This window comes from Ostrinia furnacalis, unplaced genomic scaffold (assembly GCF_004193835.3).
Source record: "Ostrinia furnacalis isolate ACB-3 unplaced genomic scaffold, ASM419383v2 OfSCF0216, whole genome shotgun sequence".
NCBI classification, from domain to species: Eukaryota; Metazoa; Arthropoda; class Insecta; order Lepidoptera; family Crambidae; genus Ostrinia; species Ostrinia furnacalis.
The window spans coordinates 1,535,862-1,552,892 of NW_021130455.1; the positions used below are offsets into that span (position 1 = coordinate 1,535,862).

Consider the following 17,031-nt stretch of genomic DNA (forward strand, 5'->3'; position numbering starts at 1 on the left):
GGATCCTCCTTATGGGGTAGCTTGCTACATATTGTATAGTGATCTGTGTTATGGGGAGGACTCATGGATTCGATAAGCTGATGGGGAGGTTCGTCGTCACATTTTATTACGACTCATACGATTGAAGAAGAATTCATGTTTTTGGTTAAGGTTGACCATTTTATAGGTATTTAGTGATAAGGAAAAGGAATACAATATTTTTGATTGCTCACATTTCAGTTAGCCTTTGCATTTTTAATATTATTCAGTGCTTATTCTTTGTTAAAAATCTCCAAAATCAAGTGATTTGATTTGATTTTTGATAGCCACATTAGAACAGCACGCAAAGTCGTTTTTTTAAACGCGTGGATTTGACGTCACGCTTTTTTGACAGAAATCTACAATTTAACTCAAGCGTCGCCGCGCTTGTAATCCGCCAGTATGGCAAGGCCCTTCCACCGTGTACAGCAGGCCGAACGAAGAGTTATAATTTAATAACTTTTAAAAGCGATGTATGTATTTCAATGCACGTTACTTGTTTGCTTTTCATACTACCCGTCATTTACATGGTGTCTTTTTCAGACTGTATGGACGCGCCCTCCAGTATCCTGCTGAAGTACGCGACCCTGGGACTGAGGGCGGCGCGCCGGCCCCCCGCCGGGCCCAGGCCCCCCGCCGGGTCCAGGCCCCCTGCCGGGTCCAGGCCCCCCGCCGGGACCAGGCCCCCCGACGATCCCAGGCCCCCCACCGAACCCAAGCCCTACAGGTTCATTTACAAGTAACAATCTTAAACTTATAATTTTCAAGTAATTATAAATGTGTCGATAATATTGTCCTAATTAAATAAATTATATTAGTTAAAAAAAAAGTAACAATGCGTACTATTTATACTAATCCTACTAATATAAATGTGAGTTTGTGAAGATATTTATAATTTCCACGATAATTTATCGGATAACAACCTTGACATGTAATTATACATATATATCCCGGGGCGTCCGTCTCATCGCTTGACTATAAAATTGAAGAGTTGCGTGTNTTATGAGGTACGTACCTCATGACATATAAGTAGATTATAATTATTTTTTTCACTAGACAGCAACCCTAACAGCGTAAGAAGAGTTCAGAGGCACGCGATAGAAAGAGACAAAACTTGTAGGTGAATAAAATTGTAGGTACGTAGTGCTGTGCGAGCTGAATTCCACTGTATCGCGTCGCAGCAAGACTCGCATTTATTTAAATCGTCTTGCGGAGTAATCCTTCTGTACCTGTACTATTACCTACTTATTCTGTGGTATAAGGATGAAATGTCTCCAACAAACTTGATTAATCAAATGAAAGGAAAACCATGAAATCTTAAATTATTTTTATTATTCCCCTTCCCTCCCGGACCGCTGAGGAGATCAGTCGCCTTTCTGGTTAAATCCACATTTGTTTATTTTTGAAAATAATATCGAAAAATAAATCCAATAGACTCGCGAGTGATACCAGGAGCCCAGCTAGTGAAAGGAGTGGGCACTTGCTGTGCGAGTGCGACAACACGCTATTCAACAAAGACGGATATTGTTCTGTTGCGCGCGCTGCAATCTACGCACCGTCTAACCCCGCCCGATCGTCAGTGGGGTATGCGCCTACGCACGCCCCGCCTCCATCGCCTTTCACTTGCCGTCGGCGCGTGAGTTTATCTACGCACTCATTTAGGCCTACACACGACGCGGAACTTTATTTTTCTTGTTTACTATGCCGCAAACACAGCGCACTCCTCCAAATAACTTGCTAACAAGAGACAATCCGCCGCATTATGGGTCGGACCCCGTCTTAAACAAGGATCCTCCGAACTCAACTGACCGCGAGGAACTAGCAAATATTACGAAAAGATATAAACGTAAACTTGACCTCACTCCCGGAGCGTCCGACTCATCGCTTGACTATAAAATTGAAGAGTTGCGTGTATCACAGGAAAATAGATTTGATATTCTTTCTAACGCTCTTACAACACTAATTGAACAGAATTGTGAGATTAAAAAATCGATGGAGTTTATGTCTGCTAAATACGACAGCCTACTGAACAAAGTTGACTCCCTCGAGAAAGAAAACTCCCACTATAAATCGCAAATAAAAACGTTAGAAGAACGAGTAGAATCATTTGAAAAGGAAACTAAATCAACCTCAATCGAAATAAGAAACATCCCTAAGTCTGAACGCGAAAACAAGGAACATCTGCTTTCTGCGGTCAAAAATATCGCCTCAAACGTTGGAGCAACCCCTTCCCTTGAAAGTACTGAAATAAGAGATATTTTCAGAACAAAGTCCAGCAATATTGTTGTCCAATTCACCTCAACCCTTAGAAAACAAAGCCTTGTATCGAAGATTAAGGAATATAACAAGTCTAAGAGAACTAATAAGGAGCACCAACTGAACACCGGGACCCTAGGACTGAAAGGAGAAGTTAAACCAGTCTTTGTATCGGACAGTCTCACCTCCAAAAATAGACATATCTTTTACCTAGCAAGGGAACGGGTTAGGGCTGGGAGGATCTACGCCGCCTGGACCTACCGCGGGAACGTTTACATTAGAAAGTCAGAAGGTGATCAACCCGTCCTTATAAACAACGAGCAAGATCTAGAAAACCCAACTATAGATAAGAATTAGTTATACAGTAATTTTAAGAGGTAATTTTTAATTAATATACTCGCTTTATATTGATTGTAATATTATTGTAACTATTTTATTCATAAATTTGTTATAACTCGGTCCTTTTCAGTTCTCGATTTCTCTTATTTTTATATTGTACGTAATATAACTACTTTTTTTTACAATGGCAGTACATTCTATATTAAACTCCTTGGACAATCTCGAAAAACTAAGCATATCTGAATCATCTATGTGTGATATTGATAGCTGTGTTCCTCCCAATTTTGACTGCCGACAGCATCTAAAACTGCTAAATCAGAATATTAGAAGTATATCTAAAAACATGACTGAATTATATACACTTCTTACTAGAACGAATGTATCATGGGATATAATAACTCTGACTGAATGCTGGCTCCCAGGTGGTGTAGTTGTCCCGGACATTGATGGGTATGTAACTTACAAAACTACCTTAAATCGCACACAAAATGAAGGAGTAGTTACTTATGTACAGAAACATCTTAGTGTCACTGTTGAGGAGCCGGCTCTCCAGGATGCAAATTGCCTTCAAGTTAAAGTTGACCATAACACCATCCTACTCTCTATCTACAGGCCCCCTGGATATAAGGACTTAACTAACTTTCTAAACTCTTTGGACGTAGTATTGTCCAAAATTTCACGCTACCAAAATATTATTATTTCTGGTGACATAAATATAAATATTGGGGAGCAATCCCAAGACACAAATAAGAATAATTACCTGAATTTATTNCTGCATGCTCTGCATGCTTATCTACTCTATTAAATTATATATGATTTTTTTAAAGATACGAGTATGTCTGTTATAAAGTAAATTATTCTGAACAACAACATTATGAGTTGAAGCATGTTCTAAGTAACAACATTATTAATTAAAATAATCAATGAATGTTATGAAGAAAAAATATCTGAAAATAAAAATTATGTATTTTAAATGGTTCTTGGTAGTAACAGTATTGATAAAAAAAATATGATTAATAACTGTTATGAGCTCCGATGGTAGTAATACAAATGTATGAACAAAAAAAGTATGAAAAATAAAATTATGAAGAGAGATTATTATGAACACAAATCGGTAGTAAGACAAAGAATAGGATTTAGAATTTTATGTGAGCCAATATAGAACCATATCGTATACACAAATACGGTACATAAATTTATAATCTGTAACGCAAAATAATAATACATTATTTATTTAAGAAGAGTATTAATTTCACTTAGCGAATTATTAGCGCAGATCCTTTTCACAGGTCCAAGGTCTATGTCTGTACCAAATTCATCTCAATTAGTTTAGCGGCTTAGGCAGTGGTTTTATACATTAACGTAGACGTTTGCAAAAGCAAAATAGAAAATTGTTTCTAATCGCCAACAAATCAGTGATCACCGAGTCATGAAAAACTAGAAATGAAATCAAAATATTTATTCAATTTTGACCAGTATTTTGGCACTTAAATCGGGAAGTTATAAGATCACCAAAAATAAATAAATATTTATGCAATTCGTATGTGAAAAATAACATACCTAATAACTTACAGTCAGCGTCAAAATTAAATACTTCGTGACATCAAAAATAACCAAAGTTCGAATAAGGTTGTGGTCAACTTTTGGGCGCCTTTGGGTGTCACTATTTAACAGTTTTGACGCTGACTGTACAGTAAAATACTAGCATGTAGACGTAGGCACATTCATCCTAATTACACATCTGCTGATTGCTTAATAGGTACATATGACGTCTTCCAGGTTAGGGACAATGTACGGCAAATGCTTCACAAAGGGAGGGGAGAATAGTTAATTACCCCTATTCTGTTCAGCATGCCTTCAGACGAAACCATCTAAGTTCGATTTTAGACAAAAGTGGAAATAATGACCTGTTTAGTTGTTACAAAAAAGGGCTTTTAGAATAATTTAACCCGATTAAAATTATTAAACTTATTGTCATTTCAGCTTATGGTTTTCCTCTTGAAAAGCACCACCAATTACAATCCGCTTCATTATCCAACTTCGGCGAACTTCGTACCAATAATAAGGTATCTAAATTATTTTCGGCCCTCCAGGATGCAAATTGCCTTCAAGTTAAAGTTGACCATAACACCATCCTACTCTCTATCTACAGGCCCCCTGGATATAAGGACTTAACTAACTTTCTAAACTCTTTGGACGTAGTATTGTCCAAAATTTCACGCTACCAAAATATTATTATTTCTGGTGACATAAATATAAATATTGGGGAGCAATCCCAAGACACTAATAAGAATAATTATCTGAATTTATTGGCGTCCCATGGCCTTCTACCGGCCCACACACTCCCCACAAGAATGAACGCCTGCCTCGATCATATGTTTCTTAAAACTAACTTACCAGCTAGGACTTTTGTGGCACCCTCTTCCTTGACAGATCACGACACTGTTCTGCTTTATCTTGCTAAGAGGATACCTAAACGTGTCTCAAATGGTACTGCTAGGAAAATCAATTACGACCAGTTATCCATAGACATAGCCAAAATCAATTTTGACCCTATCTTTCATACTTTGGACCCTCACGTAGCAGCAGATATTCTCATTTCTCTAATTTCTAATGCAATTAAGACCAATACAAAAATTGTCAAGGTTCCCAATCGCAAAAAATCCATTAAACCCTGGATCACTCCAGGCCTCCTACGCTGTATTCGCCACAAAGATAATTTGCATAAAAAAGTTAAACAGACACCAGAAAATGAGATACTAAAAATTAGCTATCTACGATATCGCAACTACTGCAACAAACTAATAAAAAAAACAAAAAGAGACTTTGAAAAAAACAAAATAAACGAAGCTGGTAAATCAAAAAACAATAGACAACTTTGGGAAGCAATTAACGATGTGACAAATAGGAATAGGAAAGGGAAGGAGACTGATATGTCGCAACTCTTGACCTTGTGCGATAATCCAAAACTCTCATTAGACTACGTAAATAATTATTTTTGTGATGTTGGAAAAAACCTAGCTGAAAAGTTTGATAACGTAACAACCAACAAGACAAAGATTTCACCGGCTAAAATACATAAAAACTCGTTCGTCTTACTATCTACAGATGAACAGGAAGTGTGCGAATTGATAATGTCTCTGCGTAATGATTGTGCTACTGGCTGGGATAATATTTCAAATAAGATCCTAAAAACCCACCTAAATGTTATAGTGCCGCCCTTGACCCACATTTGTAACTTAGCTCTTACTATGGGTTGCTTCCCTAGAGCTTTTAAAAAAGCAATCATTAAACCTATTTATAAGAGTGGGGACAGAGATCGTGTTGGCAATTATAGACCTATAGCCATTTTATCCTCTTGTTCAAAAATCCTAGAACGTATTATTAATCGTAGACTTGTTAGCTATCTAGAAAAAAACGATTTATTTTTCCCTTCTCAATATGGTTTCCGTGCCGAAAAGTCCACTTCTGACGCTGTGCATGACCTGACTGACTACATTGTTAGAAACCTAGATAGTGGACATAAAGTTTTGGGAATATTTTTGGACTTGGCAAAAGCATTTGACACGGTCTCTGTCCCGATTCTGCTAAGTAAATTGGAAGGCATGGGAATACGGGATGTGCAGTTGAGACTCTTCCAGAGCTATCTAAGTGAGAGAACCCAGCGAGTTAAAGTAGATGATGTCATCAGCGATGAGCGCACTGTCAATTATGGAGTTCCCCAAGGCAGTGTGCTAGGGCCCACACTTTTTCTAATCTACATTAACGAACTGGGAGGGCTTAAGCTACCTAACGGAAAATCCATAATTTTCGCAGATGATACAGTCCTATTATTCAAAGCCAAAACATGGGAAGAGGTATACGGAAATGCTCAGCATGGAATGAATCTTGTAACGCAATGGCTAAAAAATAATGTGCTGACCCTAAATGCCGACAAAACCAAATTTATTTCTTTTACTATAAAAAAACAAGTTGACTCATCACCTAATCTTGCTCTGACTGCTCATTCCTGTCTTATGCCAGGACATGGTACCTGCTCCTGTCCTTATCTAAACCGTTGTGAGAGTATCAAGTACTTGGGAGTCTATATCGACGAACATCTCAGATTCCAGGAACACATCAACTCTCTCAACAGTAGGCTCAGAAAANGGTCGGGCCGCGCCGGCTCCTTCGGCTGACCACAGCGCATGATGCTGACCGAAGCGGCCCCGGTTCCTTCAGCTTATCGCTTTCATCAAAGAACTTGCTGCAAATCATTGACTCACTCTCTTCCAGCCTCGAGCTGATGCTCTCGCTGACGGAGTGGCTGCGCTTGAACGACTCGCGGTCGGGCCGCGCCGGCTCCTTCGGCTTCTCGACGGCTGCGCTGACCACAGCGCATGATGCTGACCGAAGCGGACCGGAGGGGAACCCGTTAGGGGGCGACGATGGTTGTTTGCGAGATCTGTAAAAGAAATTATTTTAGTTTACGGTTTGTGCTGCTATAGGCATGATGAACATGACTTTTAAATTTTGGCACTATATGGCGGTTATCACACTGCGCCGCGCTCCGCCGAGGAGCGCGGGGCGACAGATTTAATCATTGTATGCAAGTACCTCAGTTTGTATAGAAAGCACGCGCGGCACTTTACACTGACAAGCGACAACGCGTCCGCGCGCGTGATTTTTTATATGAAAATCACGCGCTCCGCGGCGGAGCGCGGCGCAGTGTGATAACCGCCTAATGTGACTGACGTCTGTAGTGATGTGACATACCCTTAGTTAATAAGACGGTATAGAAATAGGGTGACTATTTCCACAGTATATCAAGATTTACGGAATCAAAACAAATGTTTGGTTTTGTATCCCATCTGTAAGCTTAAAGAGATGCACTCTGAAATAACTTTTGGATGATGTTTTGAGCTCTCGGTGATCTCGTGAACGCGATATTGTATTCGTATGTAAATTTTTCCACATAAATGTTGAAAGATTTCATTGCGTTGTCTGTCTCTGACGTATTCAAGGTGTAATTTTTATCATCAAGTCGAAATCGTCACCACCATTATTAGATCATTTGGAAGAAAGACGACCCTCTCTTACTGGGAAAAAAGAAGCCATTTTTTTATACCATATAATTTTAAAACATACCTGAAGGTGTTCGGAGCTGGTACTCCAGGCGAGGCAACGGCGGCGGGCGGCGTTGCGACCGGCGGCGGCGTGAGCGGCGGCGTGGCAGTGGCCACCTTGTCCCGTTCCAGCCGTCCCGCTACGGTGAACAGGGACGCATCGCTCTGTGGGACGCGTTTGCGCCATCCCTGTGGAAGAAAATAAAACAATTGAAACTGGATCAAAGACGTATACCAAGTGGGGACGCTTGCTTCATAAGGGTGATAAGAAGTTTATGTTGTGATGAAATGGTCTCGGTAGAAATCAATGTAATAATAATAATAATAGGGTAATGGTACAGAGACGACGCTAGCTACTAGATGATTGTCGAATGACGGGATAAGAACAAAATTATATTGTTTTAAAAACTTGTCACATTGTACCCATATTTGAGCTGACAAATTGATACATATAGTGTAGACCTACGATTAAAAAGAGCAAAATAATTATGTAGTTGTTAAAAAAACTTATTAAACTGTCAAGTACATTACAATTTAATAACCTGTCAAGGTGTATAAACTCGCGTAACTTTTGAAATTGTTGACACCAAGTTGAAGTTGGTTACTCAAACTTATTGTTAGCGAATTGAAATTGCTAATTATTCCCGTTTTGTGGTCAAATGAATCACTTATCAAGCTGTTACTCATGCATTGTCCTTTGTCGAAATTCCCAAGTTAAATTTATTTATTTGTAAGTAATTGCTATGGTATATTTTATAGGCTTAGCCTTCCTTGCTTCCTATTTGATTTTGGTTCAAATAATTATCTAGCACAATACCAGCATGTTTTAGATTCTACCATAGAGCACGACACATGCTGAGAAGTCGCCATTCTGTAGATTCTGATGAATCAAATAAAATATTTTTCTTCCAAAGTTATTCTACTTTCCTACTTTCACACATATAGACATCCCACGTTCCAATTGTATACCCAAGCTAAGGTCCTAACAGTGCGCCAACTGTTTATATTGCATATAGTGCTCAAGCAGCACATCCTTGTCCCTTACAAAAACCCCTCTAAAAGTTCACCACGTAGGCGTCAACTGCCAGTGGACCGACGAACTCACAAGTTCTCAACATCTTTTTCGCAGAAGTTCTTTTGCTATCTTGGCGGATTCCTTTATAATAAAATCAAAAAAATTCTTACAATATACCCGCTAACGAAAGTGAAATGTAAAGTGTTAACTTCTGAATGGCTGAATACTCTAAATTATAATGAAACAGAAATGCTATTNTGCGCAAATCGGTCTACTTTGCACTAGTGCAGTCACTGATTACTTACTGCATCACTGCCTGGGGAGGCTCGCCCAAAACAAACCTCATTGATCTTGAGAGAACGCAACGAGCTATTCTCAAGGTCTCCTACTTTCACACATATAGACATCCCACGTTCCAATTGTATACCCAAGCTAAGGTCCTAACAGTGCGCCAACTGTTTATATTGCATATAGTGCTCAAGCAACATATCCTTGTCCCTTACAAAAACCCCTCTAAAAGTTCACCACGTAGGCGTCAACTGCCAGTGGACCGACGAACTCACAAGTTCTCAACATCTTTTTCGCAGAAGTTCTTTTGCTATCTTGGCGGATTCCTTTATAATAAAATCAATAAAATTCTTACAATATACCCGCTAACGAAAGTGAAATGTAAAGTGTTAACTTCTGAATGGCTAAATACTCTAAATTATAATGAAACAGAAATGCTATTAAATGTACCACTTTAGACGTATTTAAACAAGCGAGTTGAGTGTAACTGTTTCTGCTTTTGACACTGTAAAACTGATTGTTGCAATAACCTCTATCTATCCTTATACTTTGTTTTCTTTTTTCTATATTTATATAATACTAGCTTTCCGCCCGCGATTTCGCACGGGTGAAATTTCGTTTGTCACAGATCGTCATAAATTATAGCCTATGTGTTTTTCTGGATTATGAACAATAGTACTGTAAAGTTTCATCAAAATCCACTCAGTGGTTTTTGAGCTAATTCATTACAAACATACAAAAATAGTTACAAATCTTTCCTCTTTATAATATTAGTATAGATGTATTTTTTTTTTTTTTGGGAAGTTGGTTTGTGGAGGGGGCCTGATGACCTGAAATACAAGCTTCTTTTAGCTTAGTTTAGGCATCAGTCTCCCACAATAATCGAATTCTACTATAAGTCTAAATTGTATTAAAAATATTGTAATGATTGTTGTGGTGAGGAAATAAAGCATTTTTATTATTTTTTTATTATTATACATATTTCAAATGTGCCAAAATAATTCTTCCTTTTACCTACTACTTAATTAAAATTGAATGACATGATTGGCCTTGCAGCCAGAAGTTGACTTTAAGTATTTAGAACAGTTCATTTTCTACATTCATCTTACCAGGAACGACTTGTGTTGTTATGATATTTTTTTGTTCATATTTTTCCTTCGAGAATCAAATGTATTTTTCACCACGCCACCCACCACCGCGCCAATCAGATCACCTTGAGAAAAAATTTGTAAAACCTGTCATTTGAAATAGAAAGAAGAAAGAGAAAAGATAGAAAATTAATTTGATAGGTTATTTAATGTTTAGGATGTCCCCTCACGGAAGCCATCCCGCCGTGAAGGTGGAGGTAAAGGAAGAAGAGCAGGAGAAGCCTTCGCCGGACTTCACACCCTGCCCCTGCCGCTCGCAGCTGCGGATCAAAGGAGGTAAGTTTCTATTTCTTACCTTTTACCCCTACAGGAAATGCTTTGTACCCCAAGCAGAGAGAAAATTCGAACTCCTATGTTCTTCAGATCAGTCCTGGATCTGTCAATAGGCCGTATAGGCCGCGGCCTAGGGGCGGCAGATTTCAGATGACGCTTACTCGATTTCAGAAGATAAAAGTTAAATAAAGATCCAACCCCACCCTAGCCTACGGGCGGCAAAACTGTAAATCCGCCACTGCTTCAGATTTATTTCTTTGCGAGTCCAATGACAGTTTAACTTTCCCCCGGGATAAACTTGACCTTCACTGGTTGGGTTTTTATAGGCGGTTAAGCTGTAGATCCTAGCTACACAGGAGTTGCAGCGATAGGAACATGAGGTGGGAATAGTCCCGTAAGCAGAGAGAAACCACAAGGGATAATTATTATGAAGATTATCTCTGGATGATGAGACGAGAAATCAACTCATTTTGTATTTCTACCGATTAACTTTTCATTTTATACGCATCAATTTGTTGTAACGATATCAAAATCACGCAAACCCGCTTTTCATCTAAGCCAGTGGTTCTTAACCGGTGGTCCGCGGACCACCGGTGGTCCCTGAAGTCCACGAAGTGTACTTGCACACCTTGGTCAAAACCATTTTACAGGGCAGGTATGTACCATCCTAGACTGCATCTCACTTAACACCAGGTGCGATTGCGGTCAAATACCTGCCTTGGCTAGCATAAAAAAAAAAAAAAAAAAAATTTAACTGATTTTTGCAGTCAAACTGGTTTTGACCGATTGAGGTGGTCCCTGACAAGATAGAAATTTGGTAAAATGGTCCCTCATGACTTAAAGGTTAAGAACCACTGATCTAAGCATTGGTTCCCAAATTGGGGGACGCGCCCCCCAGGGGAGGCGCAAAGACCTTTAAAGGGGGGCGCGGCGGGCCATCTGTGTACTTAAGTATGAAAAACCTGCGACCGCTGAGAGAATGCATTCCAGACTGCTCGATACGACCAATAAATATAATCTTGACCGGAGGACTTTTGTAGGAATTTTGGAGGAATTTTGGAGGAATTTTATGTAAGTTAGGGAACACCTGAACCCCTGATCTAAAGTAATTCGGCCCCCTACTACGAGCAGCGACTACGGGCTACGAGCCGTAGTGCACTTTGTAGCATTACGCCACTGCTACGGGACTACTATCGTAGACGTAGATCTCGTAGCTAGCTTAAGTTGTGAATCTTATTTATTTATAAATGTACCTTTAATTAAATAATATCTCTGGTGACATTTTTATGCTCACAAAGAAATAGCTATTTCACATGTTAACTTTTTTTTACTATTATTCTTTAATCTAGGAATCGAACATAATATGTTATATTATTAAGATCTTATCTGACTACAATACTAGCAAGGCGTGTAGCAAGCAATCGTTTAGTTACGTTGAAATTTTAAATCATAAAATTTCATTGAGGCTTGTTGAGGTAGGAAACGCACTCGGAAAATGAAGGATAGCATTGAAGGAAAAGCATTGATCGTGAGTAACCCTGTTGTTGTAGCAAAAAACATGTTCATCTAATTTAGACAGCTCTTGCATGATCTTTTGATTGATGTAATGATGAGAACATTAAGAAGACTAACTATTTAGGCTACACCGCCTGCTTAGTTCACCATCTCAGAATATTTTTCAATTATTGATGACTCCTCCCACTGTTAATAGAACTGTTTGAGTTAGATGTAGGGAGCATTGCTCTACTAAAATTCTACTTAATGCTCTAAATAAGTTATTTATTTTACGAGTTTCCTCAAATGCGCGGCCATTTCCGGCGAACCCTGCACCTGTGCGTATAATCGCCTGAATAATTGAACTAAGGGTTGTAAGGCGCACCGAGCACTAACGACTTTGTGTTCGTAATTTTATTACGAACTACTTAGCGGCCGCCCGCGACTTCGTACGCGTGGATCCCGTTTTACCCCCTTAGGGGTGGAGTTTCGTAAAATCCTTTCTTAGCGGATGCCTAGGTACGTCATAACATCTACCTGCATGCCAAATTTCAGCCCGATCCGTCCAGTGGTTTGGGCTGTGCGTTGATTGATCACTACATATTATGTCACCTTTGAGTTATATAATTTAGATAAAAAAAAAACTATTACAATTTGTGCCTTTCTGCCAAAGAGGGGCTCAGCATTAATCGAGACAGCCGTGGGCATGTCTCACCTCTACACTGATTTTCAGTGGGACCCTTTGTTTAACCAAACGGAGAAAGTTACGTTAAAGGTGCTCCTTCACCGCGGCACCGGGAGTATGCACGTGTAACGTAATGTAACTTTGAGCATTACATTATACCACATTGTATTCAGTTTTCCCTCTCTGAAGTAATGCTCGAATTTGTAACTTTACATTACACGCGAATGCTTTTTTGTTCCCCAGTCGATGAAGCACCTGATGTCATGCCCTGAGTGCCCAAGCAACTACACTCAGGAGGATTTGATGAGTGCTACTGACAACGCCACTTTTGTGGCGGAGTTTTGGGCTGACACTGTGTAGGTTTGTTGTCGACACAAAAAGAAGAAGAATACGCCTTAAGGTCATAGCATACTATTATCAACTCGGAAATGGATCAACTCCGTATCGCCTTTCGCGAGCTGTCATCGCCTTTCGCGCGCGGTCAATTGCGAGGCGAGGTGTTTACGTTACGGTGCGGATAAGTGTGCGTTGCAGTACGGAGTTTCATACAAAGAATACTGACCGCCTCGAGTTGATACGGTTACGACCCCTTTCCGGGTTAACTCGATAAATGTACGGCGTCCTTTATTCGATATCGTTGGTCAGTACTAAGTATTCTGCGACGTCGTTCAGCGCGAGCCCGCCCTAACACCATGGGGTCGCGTGCGTCGCAGGCCTGGCGGCACCGCGCGCCGCCGCCGGACGCCGGACGCCGAGTCGCGGCGGCTTCATGTACGACGCGCGACGTTCTTTATTCGATATCGTTGGTCAGTACTAATTCTGCGACGTCGTTCAGCGCGCGCCCGCCCTAACACCATAGGGTCGCGTGCGTCGCAGGCCTGGCGGCACCGCGCGCCGCCGTCGGACGCCGGACGCCAAGTCGCGGCGGCGCCAGCCCCGGCGACGCCGGTGCCGCACCCTCGCGCCGCGAAATCGCGATGACGCATTCGCATACACACCAACACGCATTTATGTTTTTTTAACGCTGGTCGCTGCTTCTTTGGAAAACAATGCTTTGACAATAACTGCATAGAAAAGCTAGGTACTACTACACCTACTTCAATTTGCGTAAGTAGGCCAACAGACAAGAACTAGTATGTTAACGTGAATTACTTATTATGGAGGGGGAACTGGTGATTCCGCGATCATTTTATTTTTTATTTTGTTTTATTCAGAAAACAAACAGCTTACAAATATATACTTAAATTGCATAGATACAGTGTAGTTGGTCAAAGCCTATAGTTTTCACCTCTATCATAATAGTTACATAAAAGAAGTTTTATCCTTCTACGAGTATTATGTAGCAGTAAAAATATTACCTTAATTTCGTATTCAGGAGCCACCCAGCGTGCTCTCAAATTCTAGAAGTGACCGAAACCTTTTCAAAAAAGCTCCTCCCACGCCAGTCTAAAATAAAAAGACCAAGAACAAAATGTGTGGCAATGGGTAGCTTTCCGTTGGAGAACTGGAGACCAGCACTCAGTAGCGAACAACATTCTAAGGTGAGCCTGGAGCCGTGACGTGATTAGGTACAACACGCTGTGTATGTACCTATTGTATCATTTGATGGGCTTGCTGTGACTACCCTGGTGTCAATGTTATGAAGCCTCTAACTAAAGGTTCAGCCAAAACCAACGCGATCACACGCGATGAGCAGGCGTGCAGCGATGGCGATCAGACTTAAATGCATTGATCGCCATCGCTGCACGCCGGCTGATCGCGTGTGATCGCGTTGGTTTGGGTAAAGGAGTGTGTGTAACGACAGTGCAAGGCTTCTCGCGGTGCACCAAACGAGCAAACTCAAGCAGCCTCGCGAGCAACGGCGTAATGTCGATTACACGAATGATTTAACGTCACATCACCACAACACACAAATTAACACGCGATAATATCGGTTTCCACCTAAACGGAGAGGAGAGGAGATGTGTCTAACTAAATCAATCAGGTTTCGTTATTTCCACAGCATTTCGACTTTTTAGGGTTCCGTAGCCGATCTTCAGTTTCAGTTCAGAAATCTCTCGTCTCCGCTATGGTGGAAACCGGACTTTAGTGTGCCGTACATCAAGGATATGTATAAAAATTGTTAATTAAGCAGTTAAATTAACGATTTATGCAGATCTTCTCTTCTGTCTTGCGCCCGCGCACACCACTTAACGTTGAGAACCATCTTTCATTTATCCTTTTTGTCCGCTCGCTCGACGCCTTTTCAGCTTGTAGCTGTAGCCCCAAGTAGTAGCTTGGGGCTGCTTTTCACTTAGGAAGATAGCTGTTTTTGCCTAAATTTCTAAGTTAAGGTCCAAGATGTACTTGACTAATTAAGACAGGAGAACATACGGCATAGGTGTAATACCCAGGTAGACTTATGTTTTTCATTCAAGGTGATATCTTAAAACTTCCTAAACCTCATCGCGTCGGTAAAGTTCTTAGATCCTACACAGGCTTGTGTCGAACTGCACAATCTTATTGCATAAGATTAATACACCCTTTGTTTATGTAGCCACCCCTTTGGGTAGTTTAGTTAAGTAACCCTACCACGCATGTATACGAGGGTCATAAAATAAAAGAACTTGATTCAAATTATTAAATAAACCATGTTATTAATACCTACTACGCACTCTTTATTACGCGGGTAAGTTTTAAAAAAAGCAATATTTTTTTGGGAACCGGAAATTTGAATGAACGTTAAAACACGTGACAGAGCACGTGACACAATTATAGACTGAAATCAATTGATATACTTATACAAGTATTTAATTTGAGTTATTGTTAATTTTATCATTCATAACAATCCATAATTAAAAACATAGCAAATGTATAATTTCTGACTCGAGTTGTAGTAGGTATACGTATTATGTACATTTTCAAACATGATTAATTAACGTTACCATATTTAGGTACCTATTTATATTTATTTTGGCAGATGTAAAGTTTTACTACTGATTGCCAACAAAATATTTGATCCAACCTAAAAGCCCGCTGTGCCTGAGTCATAACATTTTTAATAACGTTAGCCCTGTGTTTTAGTCTAGGTAAATTAAATGTAGGATAATGATTAGGTACCTATAATATTTTTACTTTTGTATTTCTTTTATACAGTTAATTTTTTTTTATGCTAGACAAGGCAGGTATTCCAACGCAAATAAAGAACATTCACATATAAAAATAGATCAATTAAGTTTATTTTAATTTTAGTTTCACTTTTTCTGTATCCAACAATGTTATCGTGTTATGTTGCGTAATTTGTAAAACCATGCACCTCCAGGAACGTAAATATCGGTTCGAATTTAGAATCGCTAGTAAAATGCGAAAGGCGCCTCACGCAACTCAACTGGCGTCCTGACGCGACCTCCCCTACCCCTGAACATGACTCACTCAAGGGTTGTTGTCACACGATCGTGTTGACAAAAATATTATTAAAAGCAAAGATGGATAAGATAATTTGTTACACAAACTTCCGAAAAAAGAAATAGTTTGGGTCTAAATAACCTAAAAGTTATCTAATTCGAATCAATAAGAATCTAATCGAATCAAATGCAGTGCCCGACAGGGTCCATAATTGTATCCTAGAGGCTATTTACCACCTTTTGTAACATTATGGATGCAATAAATTGTTGAGTGTCTGAATCATTTTTTCAGTTCGATCGTTAAAGCGACTATAGTTTCTTACGTGATCATTTCAAAGTAAACAACATGCAGTAAAATCCGTTCTATCCGTTCGCGATAAGTTTGCCGCTGGCGATATGACGTCACTCCAAGGAAAGCGTCTATAACTACACCAAACTATATTTATAATATTTTTTATTAAAATTTATTTATTTATTGATAAGAATTGTGTATTTGCGTAAAATAAGACACATTAATTGCGTTTAATCACTAAGTAATTACCTTTAATCGCGGTTGGGGGAGGGGACGCGCATTCCACGGACCGGCAAACTTAGCGCGAACGGGATGTTATTATTGGCTCATCAAAAGTGGCTTAACCTTAAACAAGAAATAATCCTAAAACAAAATGGACTAATTACTAAAAACTGAACCTGAACCTGTATCCCAATAATTATTTTGCTAAGTATAATAAAAATACTGAATTAGGTTTTTTTAAGTTATCTGATAAATTTATTTCTCCCTTCGCCTGGCCAGTGCAAGTCATAGTCACTTATTCCATAAACAAAAACATTATCGTGTTGGAAATTACAAAAACATGAAAAATTAAAAAAAAACATCAAATAAAATCACAAATTACACAAAAAAGATCAAAAGGCAGGAAAGGGACAGTAACCCACCTATAAGCTAAAACCTAAATGGCAACAGGCGATCATCGTAGCTGCCAACTGTAATAAAATACTTGAGAATTTAAGTTAATTCAGTTAAAAA

General features: G+C 39.5%; 1 protein-coding gene across 6 annotated transcripts in view; it reads left to right on the top strand.

The window, feature by feature from the left end:
- Positions 1-17,031, top strand: part of Dorsal (embryonic polarity protein dorsal) — a 75,831-nt gene that overhangs the window by 1,310 nt on the left and 57,490 nt on the right. For all 6 annotated transcript variants that reach the window (XR_003656273.1, XM_028310476.1, XM_028310505.1 and 3 more), the window contains exons 2-3: positions 562-757; positions 10,327-10,445. Coding sequence is in view for 5 of the 6 variants with exons in the window: in XM_028310476.1 (XP_028166277.1) it covers positions 562-757; positions 10,327-10,445 (315 nt within the window). In the remaining variant the exon portion in view is untranslated. The remainder of the gene's footprint in view (positions 1-561; positions 758-10,326; positions 10,446-17,031) is intronic.